The sequence below is a fragment of the Microcaecilia unicolor genome, chromosome 1 (genome assembly GCF_901765095.1).
Source record: "Microcaecilia unicolor chromosome 1, aMicUni1.1, whole genome shotgun sequence".
NCBI classification, from domain to species: domain Eukaryota; kingdom Metazoa; phylum Chordata; class Amphibia; order Gymnophiona; family Siphonopidae; genus Microcaecilia; species Microcaecilia unicolor.
This window is the reverse complement of record NC_044031.1, coordinates 213,946,520-213,963,407: the sequence shown is the minus strand read 5'-3', so window position 1 is coordinate 213,963,407 and position 16,888 is coordinate 213,946,520. Positions and strand designations below refer to the sequence as shown.

Below are 16,888 nucleotides of genomic sequence, written 5' to 3'. Positions count from 1 at the left end.
AGGTGATTTCGTTGCCGGTCTTGGGGGACCGGACGGGGGATGCTTCTCAGCGTCGTTTGACAAAATTGGATGTGCGCAGAGTGTTGAAGGTTTACTTGCGCAGGTCGGAGGAATTCAGGTCTTCGGACAGGTTATTTGTCCTTCATGGGGGGGCCCAAGAAGGGAGCGGCTGCTTCTAAGGCATCTATAGCTTGGTGGTTGAAGGAGGCCATCTCTTCGGCTTACATATTGCATGGCCGTACGGTGCCGGTGGGGCTCAAGGCACATTCCACTAGGGGGATGGTGGCTTCTTGGGCAGAGTAGTTTTGTTCCACCGGTGGACATTTGCAGAGCGGCGGTGTGGTCCTCCCTGCATTCTTTTGTCAAACATTACAGAGTGGATGTACAGGCAAGGGAGGATGCCAGTTTTGGAGCTGCAGTCCTGTCCTCTGGGCTTCGCGGGTCCCACCCTTTGATGTGTTTACTGCTTTGGTACGTCCCAAGCGTCTTGAACGGTCTGGAGGATTGCTGAGGAAGGTGAAATTAGGCCTTACCTGCTAATTTTCTTTCCTCTAGATCCTCCAGACCGTTCAAGAGCCCACCCAGTGTATCGGACAGTTCAGTATGATGATTTCTTTAGACTTCAGTTGCTGATATTTCTAGTTGCTCCTGTGATTTGGGTCCTGGAGTTTTACTAAGGGCAGTTTGTGGTACCGTTTGTGCCCATCTGCAGTTGAATTCCCCCGTCTTAAGGGAAGGAGATCTGAGTGTGGATTCAGTGGTTTTGTTTAGGTGTTTTGTTCCTCTGCTTTGTTACTGTTTTACTGGTTAGTAGAAGGTCTGCACAGGCTACTTGTATGAGAAGTTTGTGTTCTCAGTCTCCCTCTGCTGGTAGGAGTGCATAACCCTCGCGTCTTGAATGGTCTGGAGGATCTAGAGGAACAAAAATTAGCAGGTAAGGCCTAATTTCACTTTACAAATCAACAACAGTAGCTCTGCCAGCTCATTTTTTTTAGTTCTATCAGTACCCTAGGGTGAATACCATCCGGTCCAGGAGATTTGCTACTCTTCAGTGTGCAGAACTGCTCCATTACGTCTTCCAGATTTACAGATATTTCAATAAGTTTTTCTGACTCTTCAGCTTCAAATACCCTGTCCGGCACCGGTAGCCCACCCAAATCTTCCTCGGTGAAGACCGAAGCAAAGAACTCATTTAGTTTTTCTGCTATTTCTTTGTCTTCCTTGATCGCCCCTTTTACACCCTGGTGATCCAACGGGCCAACCGATTCTTTTGCCAGTTTCCTGCTTTTAATGTATCTTAAAAAAAAAAAAAAAATAAAAAAAATGTTTACTATCCCTCTTTGCCTTTCTTATCAGCGCTTTGCATCTGACTTGACATTCCTTATGCCACTTCTTTTCCTCATTCGGTTCCTCATTCCATTTTCTGAAGGATTCCTTTCTAGCTCCAATAGCCTCCTTTACCTCACTTTTTAACAATGCCGGCTGTCATTTGGTTTTCCTTCCTCCTCTTCTGATACGTGGAATATGTTTGGCCTGGGCCTCCTGGACGGTGTTTTTGAACAGTATCTACGCCTGTTGTAAGTTTCTTACCCTCTCAGTTGCTCCTCTTTTTTTTATTTATTTATTTATTACCGTTCTTCTCATTTTATCCATAGCTTCCTTTTTAAAGTTAAATGCTAACATATTTGACTTCCTATGCTTACCTTTTTGAAAGCAAATTTCAAAGACGATCATGTTATGATCACTGTTGTCAAGCAGCCCCCGGACCGCTACCTCCCGCACCAGATTGTGCGCTCCACTTAGGATTAGGTCTTGAATTTTTCCTTCTCTCGTCGGCTCCTGTACCAGCTGCCCCACAAAGCTATCCTTTATTTTATTGAGGAAGTTTTCCTCCCTAGCGTGCCCTGATGTTACATTAACCCAGTCTATATGGGGGTAATTAAAATCGCCCATTATTATTGCGTTGCCTAATTTATTTGCCTCACTAATTTCCTTTAATATGACTGCGTCCGTCTGCTCATCCTGGTCAGGCGGACTGTAGTACACCCCTATCATCGTCCTTTTCCCCTTTACACATGGAATTTCGATCCACAATGATTCCAAGAGGTCTTTTGTTTCCTGCAGAATTTTCAATGTATTTGATTCAAGCCTCTCGTTAACGTACAATGCTACTCCTCCCCCAATCCGGTCCACCCTATCACTGCGATATAATTTGTACCCCGGTATGACAGTGTCCCAGTGGTTATCCTCCTTCCACCAGGTCTCAGAGATGCCTATTATGTCTATTTCTTCATTCAGTGCAATATATTCCAATTCTCCCATTTTATGTCTTAAGGCTCCTAGCATTTGCATATGGACAGTTCAAGCTAGACTTGTTATTCCTTATATCATGTTGATTACTTAACTATTTTACTATCCTTTGTCTGGTTTTTATTATTTTTGTTTAAGGACATTGAATCTACTACAGTATCTTTTGCAACCTCACTATCAAGAAACCCTGTCTTCCCTATTTGGTCTGTCTTTGCAATATACCTTATTCTGAACCATACGCTTTTCTGTGACTGTCGGCCTCTTTCCCCCCCCCCCCCTCCCCGTTCCTAGTTTAAAAGCTGCTCTATCTTTTTAAATGATGATGCAAGCAGCCTGAGCCAGCACCCCAGCTTTTTTCCGGTGTCGGTACTCTATGAGCACATCTGGACCTTGCTCCTTGAGCTGCTGGATGGCTTCGTGCAATGGAGTGCATCGGGGGTGCTTGCCCTTACCCTGCCTCTCATTGTGGCCCCACTTTGCCCTCCGCTTACGGTGCAACCTCAGGCATAGATTCCGCATGCGTCGACTGCCACCCAAGCCGGCACTCCCTCTACGTCAGTGGAGGGAGCTTCGCTTGAGTCGAGGCAGGAGCCAACTTCTCGATGCCACTCTTGAGGATGTGATTCCTCCACGTCGTGGCAGGTTCGGTTGTGACACTCCCATAGGGATTTATTGTCTGACACCGAAGAGCAACGCTTGTGGGATTCAGAGGAGGATTCAAGGTATTTTTCCTCTGAGTCCTATGGAATTCTCTCTGCTCTCCCTTCCAACTGAAGGGAGAAAGTCTCCTCCGGCGAGTCTTTCATTTCCATCTTTTGTTAAGGAAATGGCTGCTGCCATTCCATTTCCTTTGGAAGTGGAGGATGAGCCCAGGGCCAAGATGGCTTGAGATCCTGGACTACACATCTCCTCCTAAGGAGGCTGACTGCCCCTCTTCATGAGGTACTCAAGGAAGTACTAGTCAGGAACTGGGAGTCCCTTCTGTCAGTCCCTGACATGTCCAAGAAGATTGACATCCAGTATTGGATCCACATGCGCCTGGTTGGCATAGGCTTTTTGGGCATGTGGAAGTATGCCAGTCACCATCAGTTCCTTGATTGCAGGCAGCTTTACTATTAAACCTGTTCGCACTTGCCTTGTCCAGCCTGATTCATCCTGAACTGCTTCTCAACTCAAAGGAATTTGACTGGTCTGAGCATATTATTGTAAAGGAATGCTGTAAAACTCCTCCAGACCTGGCTGGAAGTAATCTTCTGAAGTATCTACATGGAGCAAAAATTTTGATGGTAGTGCCTGTTCATTCTCTGTCATACTTGATTGCATTTGGGGTGAGGAGGGAAGGTTCCCTCATTGTAGTACACGAGTTTTCCCTATTTAAGAAGCATACTTGGCTAGGTATTCTTTGTGTGGCTCTGTCAGTAAATTTTGTTTACCTATAGTAACTGTTTTAAAAGCAGTGCAACATCCCATGTAACTCCCACCTCTTTTTGGAATTGGGTTCTGGCTGAAATCATTTACTGGTTTCGGCTGTAACAGTAACCAAAATTGGGTCTTGCCCCCGCAAGCCTGCCTCCCTCCTTCTCTCCCCTCTTACTGTGTCTTTGGGGCTGGAGCATCCCGAGTTGCTCCTGACTCATCTGCTGCACTGAGAAAATGGTGGCCATGTCTGCCTCATGAGACTGCCATGGGAGGTCACAGCTGCCATTTTGGAATTGGGAACAACCTGAGGAGCAGCAACTTGCTCCTCCTCAGGCTATTACCTATTGCAAAATAGTGGTTGCAGTCTTGCAAGGCTGCTGTGAGAAATTACAGCCGCCACTTTTTCAGCATGGAGGAAGGGGTCAAGAATAATTTGAGATGCTCCTGCCCCAAAGACACTATTACACCACCAGAGCTTTTACAAGGTAGGCTGGGGAGGCGGTGAGGATGACAGTGGGTGGCCCTGGAGGGGGAGGCTGGCCTGTGGCAGGAAGCAGGGCTACAGTCTTGGGTTTCCACTAAAACCTGGATTTCTGATCGGTTTCGGTGCTGAAACTAAAATTTGGACACCCTCTATACTGTTAACACTTGTTATTGGTAAGAATTTTTTTTTTTTTTTTTTTTTTTGTGTAGGACACTCAAACCAAATCTGAGTCTGGCAAACCTCTTGTAAACCCAGATGCACCTTCTGTTCCTGTGCTAGAAATTGCTGGAAGCACTGAGATCTTATCCGTAATATCTTCCACTTCAGGTTCTGCAGGTGAGAAGAAATCATTTTTGTGTGTGTTCTATTGAGTATGATTTAGCTCATTCTGCATAAGCTTATGGTGTCATTTAAATATTGTAACCTCGTATTCAAGTACTCCTGCCCTGTATGTAACTGGTAGATGCTTCTAAAGATGGCACTAATTTGGAAAACTCATTGTCAGTAATTAGTGCAGATCTTGGTGGGGATGAAGCTTCTATTTAATTTTAAGATGCAAAAATATCAGTGAAGGCTCATCTAGAACATTTATTTTGTTTATCAGCTGTCATGGAAATAGCATTGTGTGAGTGATGCTGTACTGTGCTGTCAACATGGAGAATGGGCAAATGTAGAGTTCAGGATAGATGGAGAAAATAAGTGCTGGAATGGTCAAAAACTTTACGGCATTAAAAAGATAGTGTCTTATACTTTGATATTATGTACAGAACTTCTGGTGCCTTAAAAGGAACCAGTCTGAGCATAACTATTTGGGTTGCAAAATGGAATAGTTGAAAAGATTTAATGGCTGGTCTTGACAATAATGTAATAGTGTACATTACTTTTCCCCCTTTGGAAATCTTTTTTAGGTGTTACAGAATCTATAGTTACAAATAAGTGCAGTCCTTCAAAAATGGCAAAGAATTCTTCAGAAAAGAAAAATCTCTTGGATGCATCATCTAATGAAAATGGTTTGTATTGTGTGTAAATCAAATGTTTGGTAGAAATTGGCTATCTACTATTGCCAGTGTTTGGCTAGGTAGAAAAATCTGGCATCCAGAGAGTCTGTTTCCCTTCAAATAGCTGTACAGGAATATATGTAGTGATCTAGAAGATGAAAGTATATTACATTTTGCAGCAGAGTGGTGAATTTTTCCTGACATCAAAAATGGTGATCTCCCCAGTTTTTCAAATATAGATGACAATAGTGATACAGTTCAACCATTTCCTTTTGTTGAAACTTGTGTAAAATAGTTGTGAAATATCTGTTAAAAGCATTGTGTAATTTTCTCTTAAATGAAAATTTTTTTTTTTTTATAAAGCAGATTTCCTCTTACCCTTAGAAAAGACTATCACTTATGCCAGATATGTCAAACTATAGAGATTTTAATGCTTTATATAGCTTTCAACACCTTTTTATTTTAAGCTCTTTGAGCAGGGACTGTCTTTTTGTGTATGGTGTACAGCGCTGCGTATGCCTTGTAGCGCTATAGAAATGTTAAATAGTAGTAGATCTTAAATATGTTCACACAGAATCTTTTTAAAGCTTCTACTGGTGTTGGTGTAATTTATGTGCACAAACTAATGGCATATGTCAGGATGAGGGGAAGTAGAAGTTAAATGTAGCAGAGGTGGCAGTATTTTTTAAAGCCTAGTGTTTAGTGCAGCAGGCTTTGATCTGGTGAACCGGGATAGATTCGCACTGCAGCTCCTTGTGATCCTGGGCAAGTCACTTAACCCTTCATTGCCCCGGGTACAAAATAAGTACCTGTATATAATATGTAAACCTCTGATTTATAACCACAGAAAGATGGTATATCAAGTCCCATTCCCTTGTTCTTAAATGATAGACCATATTAGGGTTGGAAATAAATTCTAGCGAGGATGGTGATTTTAGGCTTTGTGCTTTAATCTTAATTATCAACACAGCCTTATGCAAATAAACTTTAGATCTTGAATATTGAAAATTCCCTTGTTCTGCTAGACCAGTGGTTTTTAATTCAGTCCTTTGGGCGTCCCCAACCAGTCGGGTTTTCAGGATATCCGCAGTCAGTATGCATGGGATAGATTGCATATTCATTGCAGATATCCTGACAGTCCGACTGGGTGTGCCTCTAAGACTGGGGAGAGAACCACTAAGCTAGACCAATCCATATCAATAGATATCCCCTGACCAGTAGATGGGGGAAAAAAAGGAAACAGACCAGTTCCAGTGACTGCTAATATAACAGTAGGTACAATCTGGAGCTAGTCAGTATTTCTCTACTGCTAGCAGGTGGGCTGGTGCAGCTGTTCGTGTGTTTTGTTTTGTTTCTGGTTAGGTCTGACTTCCAACTAATATAAGCTACTGCCAGGGCCATGCTGGTTGAGTCTCATGGGCCATACAGTTCTCCTGAGTTCGGTCTCTGTATCACGCCAAGGTAGAGTTTTGGTGCTTATAGCTCCTTGTCTTTGCTTAGAGCCATGTCTGTTGTTAAAGCTGTGCACAACAGCCGCATAAAGTTAGTCCAAACAAAAGACCAGGGAAAGTGACTGCAGGCTCCACAGAGAGGTTTTAAGCAGGCCAGTGCTTATAGCAGGAGTGGGCAACCTCTGTCCTCCAGGGCTTCAGGCGGGTTTTCAGGATTTCCCCAATGAGTATTTGAGATTTGTTTACATTTTATTTATTTATTTATTTGTAACATTTGTATCCTGCATTTTTCCACATATTAGTAGACTCAATGTGGCTTACATCCATTGTATGCAAATAGTCCTTTATATTCAGTGGGGAAACCTGACTGGGTTGTGGCCCTGGAGGACCAAGGCTGACCAACCCTGGTTTAGACTTAACCCAGAGGGGAGCCTCTGAAGTGCAGATGAGCTGTACGCCTGTGAAACGCTGTGGTTTCTGTGGCAGCTGCCATATGTTTGCAGTGGTTGGTTTGTCCTGCCCTGATTACATGGCAGGGCCACTGAGTGGGGGTGTTTGAAGATTATTTCTGGAAGAGCCCTGTAGAACTTGGCTGGTCAAGCTATGCAGGTTGAGCAGCCTTCTTGACTCCACATTCCATGAACATGCAAGTTTTGGCAGGAGCCGGGCCATGTGACTTCCATAGAGGGTGAGAATATTACTAATTATACTTTTTGAGGGGCAATGAGAAGTTAGGCCAGGTCCCTCTCCCCCTTCTTTGATCCTGTAGAGGCTCTGACTATAGTCTGGGCCCTGTGTTAGCTGAGGCCATTTCTGAGGGGCTTGCTCAGGCTCTAGTTTTGAGAAGTGAGCCAAATTTCTCAGGGTGTACTTATGGCTCCATTCCCCCCCGGGGTCCATATTATCGCTTCCAACCCTCTTCCTTCTTTCCCATCTCTAGGAAGAGATTTCAGGCATTGGTCCTTCTCCAAGTGCGGTCACTGGGTGCATCAGTGTGGTCGAGTAGTGCTTCCCCTCTTGAGTTGCTAACACTACAGCCATCTTCCAGCTGGGCTTAGGCTTTCCAATTTGGCACAGATGCTGTTGCCTTGGTGGACTTTGGACTCTGGGCTGTCTGAACAGGATATTACATGGGGGAGGATGCTTTCCTGGGGTTGGGTGGCGGATCTGTACCTTGGTGCTCTGACTAGCCTGGATGTTCTTTAAACTCGTGTATATTCATTTGTGGATATCCTGAAATCCCGATAGGCCTAGGTGTGTCCAGAAGACTGTATTGGGAATGGCTTTGCTAGAGGGTGTTACCAGGATCTTGCTGGCTTCCAGGAAAGATTCCACTAAGAAGGATCTCCTCTTGCCCTGCGCAAAAACTCTGTAAGGGTTTGCCTCAGTGCTTTCATCACCGTATGGGAGGGAAGCTCATCTCTGGATAGCCTCTAGTTTGCTTAATTCAAGGTTTGCTTTTGACAAAGCACCCTGTCAAACCTCCTACAGTATCATTGGAAATCAATGTCATCCTCACTCAGTTGATGAAAGCTCCTTTTGAGCCACTTGATTCCTGTCATCTAAAGTACCTGAACTGGAAAGTCTTATTTTGGTGGCAGTCACTTCAGCTCAGAGTATCGGTGAGCTTCAGGCCCTAGTAGCGGATCCACCTTACACAGTTTCATCATAACAGAGTAGATCTCCTCATGCACCCTAAGTTCTTTCCTAAGGTGATATCAGATTTCCATTTTTTTATAATTTTTAATTTATACTTTTATCAATACAATCAAGTATACAGTAATCCATAAACTTGAATAGGTTGTTTTCTTAGTTTTGGTTTTTCAGAGAGCACAGCCTTTTATGGGGCTTAGTGAGGTGGACCAGTGTCTGTCTCCAGAGCAGTTGAAAGGATTGTAGTGAAGGTGTTGGGGTCCATTGGCTGGTAGATATAGGTAGTTGCTTACAGTGGTTCTACCGGAATTGGGCACAATTTACCATGGACTAGTGAGTCCTCAAGGTTGTCCAGTCTGGTTATGCTTTGCAGTTGTATGAACTCTGCCCAGTAGATTCTTGGAATTGCCCTGTTATTCCAAACTGAAGGTGGTAGCGGTTTGGGACCCCTTGTGCAGGTTGTTGCAGTTTTGGGCAACAATACCCATCCCAGCAAACACAAAGGGGGTTTTATTCCATCTGTTTTGAGGTGCTCCAAAAAGTTTCCTTTTGACCTATCCTAGATCTCAAAGGGATGAACAGATACCTTAAAACTCCCCATTTTTCATATGGAAACATTGCGGTCTGTCATAATAGTGTGAAAGGGAGAGTTTCTTACATCAAGCCTCATGAAAGCATATTTGCATGCCCCGATTCAGGCAGGACATGAGAGGTTCCTTTGTTTTGTCTTTTTGGGGCAGCGCCATCAGTTCTTTGTTCTTCCTTTCAGACTAGTTATAGTGCCCGGGACTTCCTCCAAAGTGATGATAGTAGTAGTGGCATTGTGCAAGGAGAGCATTCTGGTGCATCCCTAACTGGATGATTTGGTTTAATTCAGGCAGTCTTTTCAGGAGACGGTGGGCTACAGCACGCAAGTTTCAGTTGTTGGAACAGCTACGATGGGTTGTTAATCTGGCACACAACAAAGGGGTGTGTTCCTTCCACAAGCTAGGATCCAGAAGTTGCAAGTGCAGACTGGAAGTTGTCTCTGTTACGGAGCACTGTAGGTGCGGGATTATCTTAAAGTGCCGGCCCTTCATGGCATGGACGTTGGAAGTGGTTCAATGGGCCAGAGCCCAAATGCGTCCCCTTCAGGAAGTGTTATTTTCCTGGTGGTCTCAGCAGATATAGGAGCTGGAGTCGGAAAGGGCTAGCTTGCAGTAAATTCTGTAGCTGTTCAGTGTGAACTGGGGCATGTCTAGAAGCTCTGGAGTAGACCATTGTGAAAGCGGGCGCAATTCTTGCTTTCTCGGGTGAGTGGGTCAGGGTCTTGGCAACAGATGAGTATGTGGTCCATCAACTAGATGGAAACCGGAGCACTTCACCTGGCCCCGTTAGCCTTTTGCGAACTACTCCTAGGCAATGCAGTACACATTTTATCCAACAGTGGCAGTGGAGGCGAAGGACTTTTTGTCTAGGCAGAAAGGCATCTAGCTAATTTTTGTCTGTGGCACATGTAGCGTGGAAAACATACAGGTGGAATTTCTCAGCAGGAATCTTCTAGGCCCAGAGGAATAGAGCTTGGGACAGGAGGCCTTCACAAGGATTGTGAGCCGGGGGGGGGGGGGGGGGGGGGAGCCAGTGATGGATCTCATGGCATCAGTCCATGCAAAGGCAGCTAGGTTTTTTGTTTGTTTTAGAAGAGTAAATGTTCAAAGGGATCGGTGCTCTGGTTCAAACATGGCCTTGGGAGTGCCCGCTCTTTCTGCCATGGCCATTGCTGGGCTGAATAATTCAGAATATAGAGGCTTAAGACAGTCTAGTAGTGTTGATGGCCCTGAATTGTTAACGAAAACCAAAATTGGATATCCTTATACCTTCTGAAATTTAAAATAAGGAAAAATCTAAATTTAGGATATTTTAACCATAAAAACTAGCATTACTTACAAAACCAAGTTAAATGGCATGAATTTCCAGTTGGAAACATCTTGGAAGATCCTTGGCATAATTATTGACCCGACATTAACTCTAGTCCCTCTGATAAATAGTGTAGTAAATCATTTATGGTACTGAGGAAACTCAGAAGGATATGTTTGAACAATTTAGGATATTGGTTCAGGTGTTTTTGATGACCCAACTGGACTATCGTATTATTATTTATAAAGGATGTTTGGACTCCTTTAAGAAACTGCAAAATACCACGATTACTTTGTTCTGTAACAAGATATGAGTGTTACCCTATTATTATATAGACTGCATTGGCTCCCAATCAAGGAATGAATAGTGTTTTTAAATTGTGTACAATTTTCAAATCATTATATGGACAGGCACCATCCTATATGATTTTATACCACCACAATTAGGCCAGAATAAGAGAGCTCTACACACCTCTAAAAAATTTTATTTTCCAAATCTGAAAGCAGTAAGATAAGGGGCGAGCTGGTTCAAACATTTTTCCATATCAGATGGTGAAAATCTGGAGTAATGTTCCAGATAATATGCATTCCATATGTGTGTGGGGGAAAAAGTTGTATTTTTCAAAGATTTTTTTTTTTTTTTTTAAAGTCTGACTGGAATCCCTTTCCCCTCCCGGTTTACCTCTTTATTTGCAGTAAGTTTTTGCCCTGCAGCGGCAGCCATATTGAAACACTGCCTTGGCCTTCACCAGGCCTTTCCTGCTAACCCATCCCACCCCCTTCTGAAAACAGAAAGTTGCATCAGAAGGGGGCAGTACGGGTCTAGGAATGGCCCAGTGCAGGCCAAGGCAGTGTTTCAATATGACTGCTGCTGCAGGGCAAAGACTTAATGAAAATAAAAAGGTAAACCGAGAGAGGAGGGGGAGATGCTGGACCAGCTGTGTGGGTGAGAGGGGAGGGTAGTTAATTATTAAGTTAATCATGGCATTAATTGTGATTAACTTACAGCCCTATTTTATTGTATTGGTACAAAGAGCTGATGTGGTTGGTACTGGAAGGTTCATTGGTTCTGCTTTTGCTTGACTTTGTGCAGGGTCACATACAGATGCCAGACTTTGCTCAGTTTTGTCTTACGGCTTGGCTGTTGCAGAAGAGAAGTTATTTCAGACAAGGTGATTGCCACTGTGCTGAACTTGAGAGAGGTCTATGTCTTTGGAGCACACATGAGTGTGGCAGATCTTTGAAGCCTAGTGTCTTGAGAGGTGCTTCTTGGCCTTGTAGACATCCATGGTGGACATTTTGTTTTTTTGTTTTTTTCTGCAGGATGGCTTGGATAGAGGTTTGGCCTCAAGCCTCTTAAGGTTCAGGTAGCAATGCTTGTTATAGGGATCCAATTAAGGGCAAAATGTTTGGCTTCTCACCTAGATTAGGTTTATTTCTTCAGAGGGGATAAGTTGATTCATCCACCCTGGTGTTCATTGGTGCCATTGTGGAATTTTAATCTGTTGTTGATGATCTTAGTACAGGCTCTGTTTGAGCCCTTGAGGACTAGTTCCATGAAGGATGGTACCTTGAGTCTTTTCTAGTAGCTCAGTGAGAAGAATTTCAGAGTTGCAAGTTTTTTCATGTCGAGAGCCCTTCTCTTTTTAAGAAGGTTATTCTACATTTAGTTCCTTAAGGGGGGGGGTGCCTGGCTTTTGTGTGAATCCATATTTCCTTTTCCAGTGTTGGATGAAGCAAGAGTTGCATAGAAGATTGCATTGTCTGGCGGTCAGAGGGTGCTTGATGGAACTCCATCCTTCTGAGATACTCAGGCAGATTGCTTGCTTGCCCTGTTCAGGGGACAAAAGGAGGCATCCTCAAAGATATACCGCTGGCTAAAGGAGGCAATTACATCAACCTATATTGGGTTGTGTAGTACTAGGGAGGCTGAAAGCTTATTTGACCAGGGGTCAAGCAAACTCTTGGGCACTGAAGTCGTATTCCTTGCAAAATATCTGCAGACTGGTTGTCATTGCAGTCCTGTAAAGCACTATTGGCTGGATGTTCAGTCTAGAACAGGATGCAACCTTTGGGAAGAGACTTTTTGTTGGTTCCACTAGTGGGAGGGACCCACATGTAGAGTGTACTGCTTTGGTACTTCCCATGCATCTGGATCAGTTTGGAGTGATGCTAAGGAAGGAGAAATTAAGTTTTACTTCCTGATTTTCTTTCCTTTAGATTCTTTCCTCTAGATTGGTCCAGAACCCCCTTCCTTTACTAGTCATTAGGTTTTTCTGATGCAGAGAATATCGGAGACAGTGTACGTTGAAAAGGCAATGTCTGGAAAGCGTCCCTGGTTTATTATTAAAGCATGTTATTAATTTGTCTATTTTGGGTGTTCCCCCATTTTTGGATGGTGTGACTGTTGTATCTAAATTGTACATAAGGTAGTATAATATTGAAAATAGCTATTAGTAGTCATTTCATCTTGCTTTGAGGTGGAAATACTGGCTGGTAGAAGACTGCATAAGAGAGGTAAATATTCTCTGAAAGTGTTCTTAGGCTCCATCTACTGGTAGGAGTGCATAGCCCAAGCTTCTGGACCCATGTGGATGGAATAAAGGAAAGAAAATTAGCAAGTAAGTAATTTCTCCTTGTTCAGCAGCCATTGCTCTTGTGTTGCCTGGCGAGATTCCAGAGGACACTTTCGGAGCTCTTGGCTTTCCTTTGGATTTCGGGCTTTGTTAAACTTATGCTGACTAGCTCAAGGCTGTATCTGCTGTTCTTCTGGTGATGTCAGCTGAACTTGTTTTTTTTTTTTTTTTTTTCTCTACCCCTATCTTCTGGTCAGGGGATTTAGCCCATTGCTATGGACTGGTCTAGCAGAACTCAAGGACATTAACAGTTCAGACTAAATTTCACCTTCTCGATATTTGCACAAATGAATGCTAATCTTGTTGGCAGCACTTGAGTATAAATTTGCTTTTCCCTGATGCAGAAAAAATAATCTGAACTCCTCCACACACTTTATTGCTTTTCCTCTTCCATCTTTCCTCATTGTGCTTGCTCTTCCTGTTCTTCTTAAACATTGCTAATTTTACCTTCTTATTATACTGTAGATAGGAAGCAGGAGGTTGGCAGTGTGGGAATTGCAAGCAAGCATGATGTTGGGTTCCCCAGCTTCTTTTCCATCCACCAGATATTTCTGGCTGGTGCTGTAGCAGTTTTTCTTTATCTAGGAGGAACTATGTCTGCTACATATGCAGCTTCTCATTGACTCAAAGTGGGGCAAGAAATTATTAGTAAAGGATTGCTTCACTTCAGGCTGTAGCTACCAACAAAGAAACTTCCATCTTACAGAATGTTTGTTGTGTACTGGGTAGACATCTTATTAAGCTGAATTGCTTGATCTTAACTCTTATGTTTTCTGCACCAAACCTATGGGGCTGAAACATTTTAATTTATTGCAAGTTCAACTACTGCTGTATCTTTTAATGTAATGAGAACACTACAGATAAATAATCTAGGAATGTTTTTGCATGAACATGTTTCCAGGTGAGAGAGCTTATGAAATTGAAATGAGCGTGGATGATGATGAAGTAAACAGTTCAGCAGTTATTAATGACCTCTTTAGTGAGGTTCTGGATGGGGAAGATGAGGAAGATAAGAAATTAGAGATGAAAGAGCTACATAAAGAATCGGACAGTGAAGAAGCGCAAGATGACAATGAAGAAGCACTTAACATTTCCTCCATGTCTTTGTTAGCTCCTTTAGCAGAAACTGTTGGTGGGAAAAGTCCAGAGGTAAGTATGATAGCGACAGTCATACATGCTTACTTATGCTGGTTTTACTGGGTAGCTGCTGTTTATTGTTACAATTACCAAAATAATTCACATCAAACCCAAACTATTGAGAATAAACAGATGTGGTTGGTGTAGATGGTTTTATGCTTTTCATCAAAGATAGCTTGTGATGCACATATTTGGCCAGGCTGAAATTGAAACAGTGGTGTATAGCTGTGCAGATTTTCTTTTCTCTTCCCTTAGTGCCTGTAATTAGTAGCAACAAACAGAGCTTCTCCGAGGACAAGCAGGCTGCTTGTTCTCACATATGGGTGACGTCCACGGCAGCCCCAGGTCCAGAAAATCTCTTCCTAGCAACAAAAGTTGCTAAAGCCTTCGAGTGTGCGGGTGCGCGCACCGCGCATGCACGGCCATCTTCCCACCCGTTGCTCAAGAGGTCCGCTTCAGTCTTCTTTTCTCCTGTCCACGACAGCGGCCAATCCAGGCCAAGGGCACCTGGCAAGCTTCACAAACGTACAAACATTCTATACATGTTGTTCCTGGAATTGTGGATTTTTTCCAAGACAATTTAGTAGTGGTTTATGGACTTGTCCTTTAGGAAACCGTCTAACCCCTTTTTAAACTCTGCCAAGCTAACCGCCTTCACCACGTTCTCCGGCAACGAATTCCAGAGTTTAATTATGCTTTGGGTGAAGAGAAATTTTCTCCGATTTGTTTTAAATTTACTACACTGTAGTTTCTTCGCATGCCCCCTAGTCCTAGTATTTTTGGAAAGCGTGAACAGACGCTTCACATCCACCTGTTCCACTCCACTCATTATTTTATATGCCTCTATCATGTCTCCCCTCAGCTGTCTCTTCTCCATACTGAAAAGCCCTAGCCTCCTTAGTCTTTCTTCATAGGGAAGTCGTCCCATCCCCGCTATCATTTTAGTTGCCCTTCGCTGCACCTTTCCAATTCTACTATATCTTTCTTGAGATGCGGTGACCAGAATTAAATACAATACTCAAGTTGCGGTCGCACCATGGAGCGATACAATGGCATTATTTATTTTTTATTTTTAAGTTCCCGCGCTTTCCCGCTCATGGCAGGCTCAATGCGGCTTACGTGGGGCAATGGAGGGTTAAGTGACTTGCCCAGAGTCACAAGGAGCTGCCTGTGCCTGAAGTGGGAATCGAACTCAGTTCCCCAGGACCAAAGTCCACCACCCTAACCACTAGGCCACATCCTCACACCTGTTTTCCATACCTTTCCTAATAATACGCAACATTCTATTCGCTTTCGTAGCCGCAGAAGGTTTCAGTGTATTATCGACAACGACACCCAGATCCCCTTCTTGGTCTGTAACTCCTAATGTGGAACCTTGCATGACGTAGCTATAATTTGGGTTCTTTTTTCCCACATGCATCACCTTGCACTTGTTCACATTAAACATCTGCCCTTTAGCCTCCCAGTCTCGTAAGGTCCTTCTGTAATTTTTCACAATCCTCTCGCGAATTAACGACTTTGAATAAATTTGTGTCATCAGCAAATTTAATTACCTCGCTAGTTACTCCCATCTTTAAATCATTTATAAATATATTAAAAAGCAGCGGTCCTAGCACTGACCCCTCAGGAACCCCACTAACTCCCTTCTCCATTGTGAATACTGCCCATTTAACCCCACTCTGTTTCCTATCCTTCAACCAGTTTTTAATCCACAATAGGACATTTCCTCCTATCCCATGACCCTCCAATTTCCTCTGTAGCCTTTCATGAGGTACCTTGTCAAACGCCTTTTGAAAATCCAGATACACAATATCAACAAGCTCCCCTTTATCCACATGTTTGTTTACTCCTTCAAAGAATTGAAGTAAATTGGTCAGGCAAGATTTCTCCACACTAAAGCCGTGCTGACTTGGTCTCAGTAATCCATGTCCTTGGATGTGCCCTGTAATTTTGTTTTTAATAATAGCCTCTACCATTTTCCCCGGCACCGATGTCAGACTCCCTTTCTATAATTTCCTGGATCTCCCCTGGAACCTTTTTAAAAAATCGGTGTTACATTGGCCACCCTCCAATCTTCCGGTACCATGCTTGATTTTAAGGATAAATTGCATATCACTAACAGAAGCTCTGCAGGCTCATTTTTCAGTTCTATCAGTACTCTAGGATGAATACCATCTGGTCCAGGAGATTTGCTACTCTTCAGTTTGCTGAACTGCCCCATTACGTCCTCCAGGTTTACTGTGAATTCAGTAAGTTTCTCTGACTCATCCGCTTGAATACCATTTCAGACACCGGTATCCCACCCAAATCTTCGCTCATATATTCTACTTAACTTTCTATGTCATGTAATCTGAACCATCTGGATAGCACTGTTTCTAAGATGATAGTTAACTGATTAGTAGAATATATTCAGGTTTTACAGTAATGAGGCCGAAGAGAAAGTAAAGGCCCACGATGACATCAGTGGCTCTTCAAAATTGACACAGCTAAGAAAAAAACTGGAAAGCAGCAACATAGCACATGGCCTTCCTTCATATACTTTAAAAAAAAATTATTTTCTGCCTGTATGCGAGATCTCAGGCAGTGATTTTTAGTCAAACAGAAATAAACTTGTTTACCTAACTACATCAACTCTTGAAAGGGAAGGTTCTGAGCAACATGCACTAGTTCGACTGAGGATCACACATCCAGAACTTCTGCAGTGGAGTTTATATACTCCAAAGCTGTCATGTAATTTAAAAACCTCAGCTGGGGAGACCCTATGTACATATTTGATTTCATCCTGTTTGGGAAAGCAAAGCTGCTTATCTGTAACTTGTTCTCCATAGACTGTAGGATAAGAGTCACAATCCTGCCCACTGCCCCTGGAGCTGACTAAGCTACATATAATCTGAGAGATTAGCAT

The 16,888-nt window shown here is 43.2% G+C and overlaps 1 protein-coding gene across 2 annotated transcripts in view; it reads left to right on the top strand.

Annotated features, from left to right (window-relative positions):
• ANLN (anillin actin binding protein) overlaps positions 1-16,888 on the top strand; it is a 287,028-nt gene that overhangs the window by 86,805 nt on the left and 183,335 nt on the right. For both annotated transcript variants that reach the window (XM_030204140.1, XM_030204129.1), the window contains exons 8-10: positions 4,423-4,549; positions 5,122-5,223; positions 13,748-13,995. In XM_030204140.1, the coding sequence (XP_030060000.1) occupies positions 4,423-4,549; positions 5,122-5,223; positions 13,748-13,995 (477 nt within the window). The remainder of the gene's footprint in view (positions 1-4,422; positions 4,550-5,121; positions 5,224-13,747; positions 13,996-16,888) is intronic.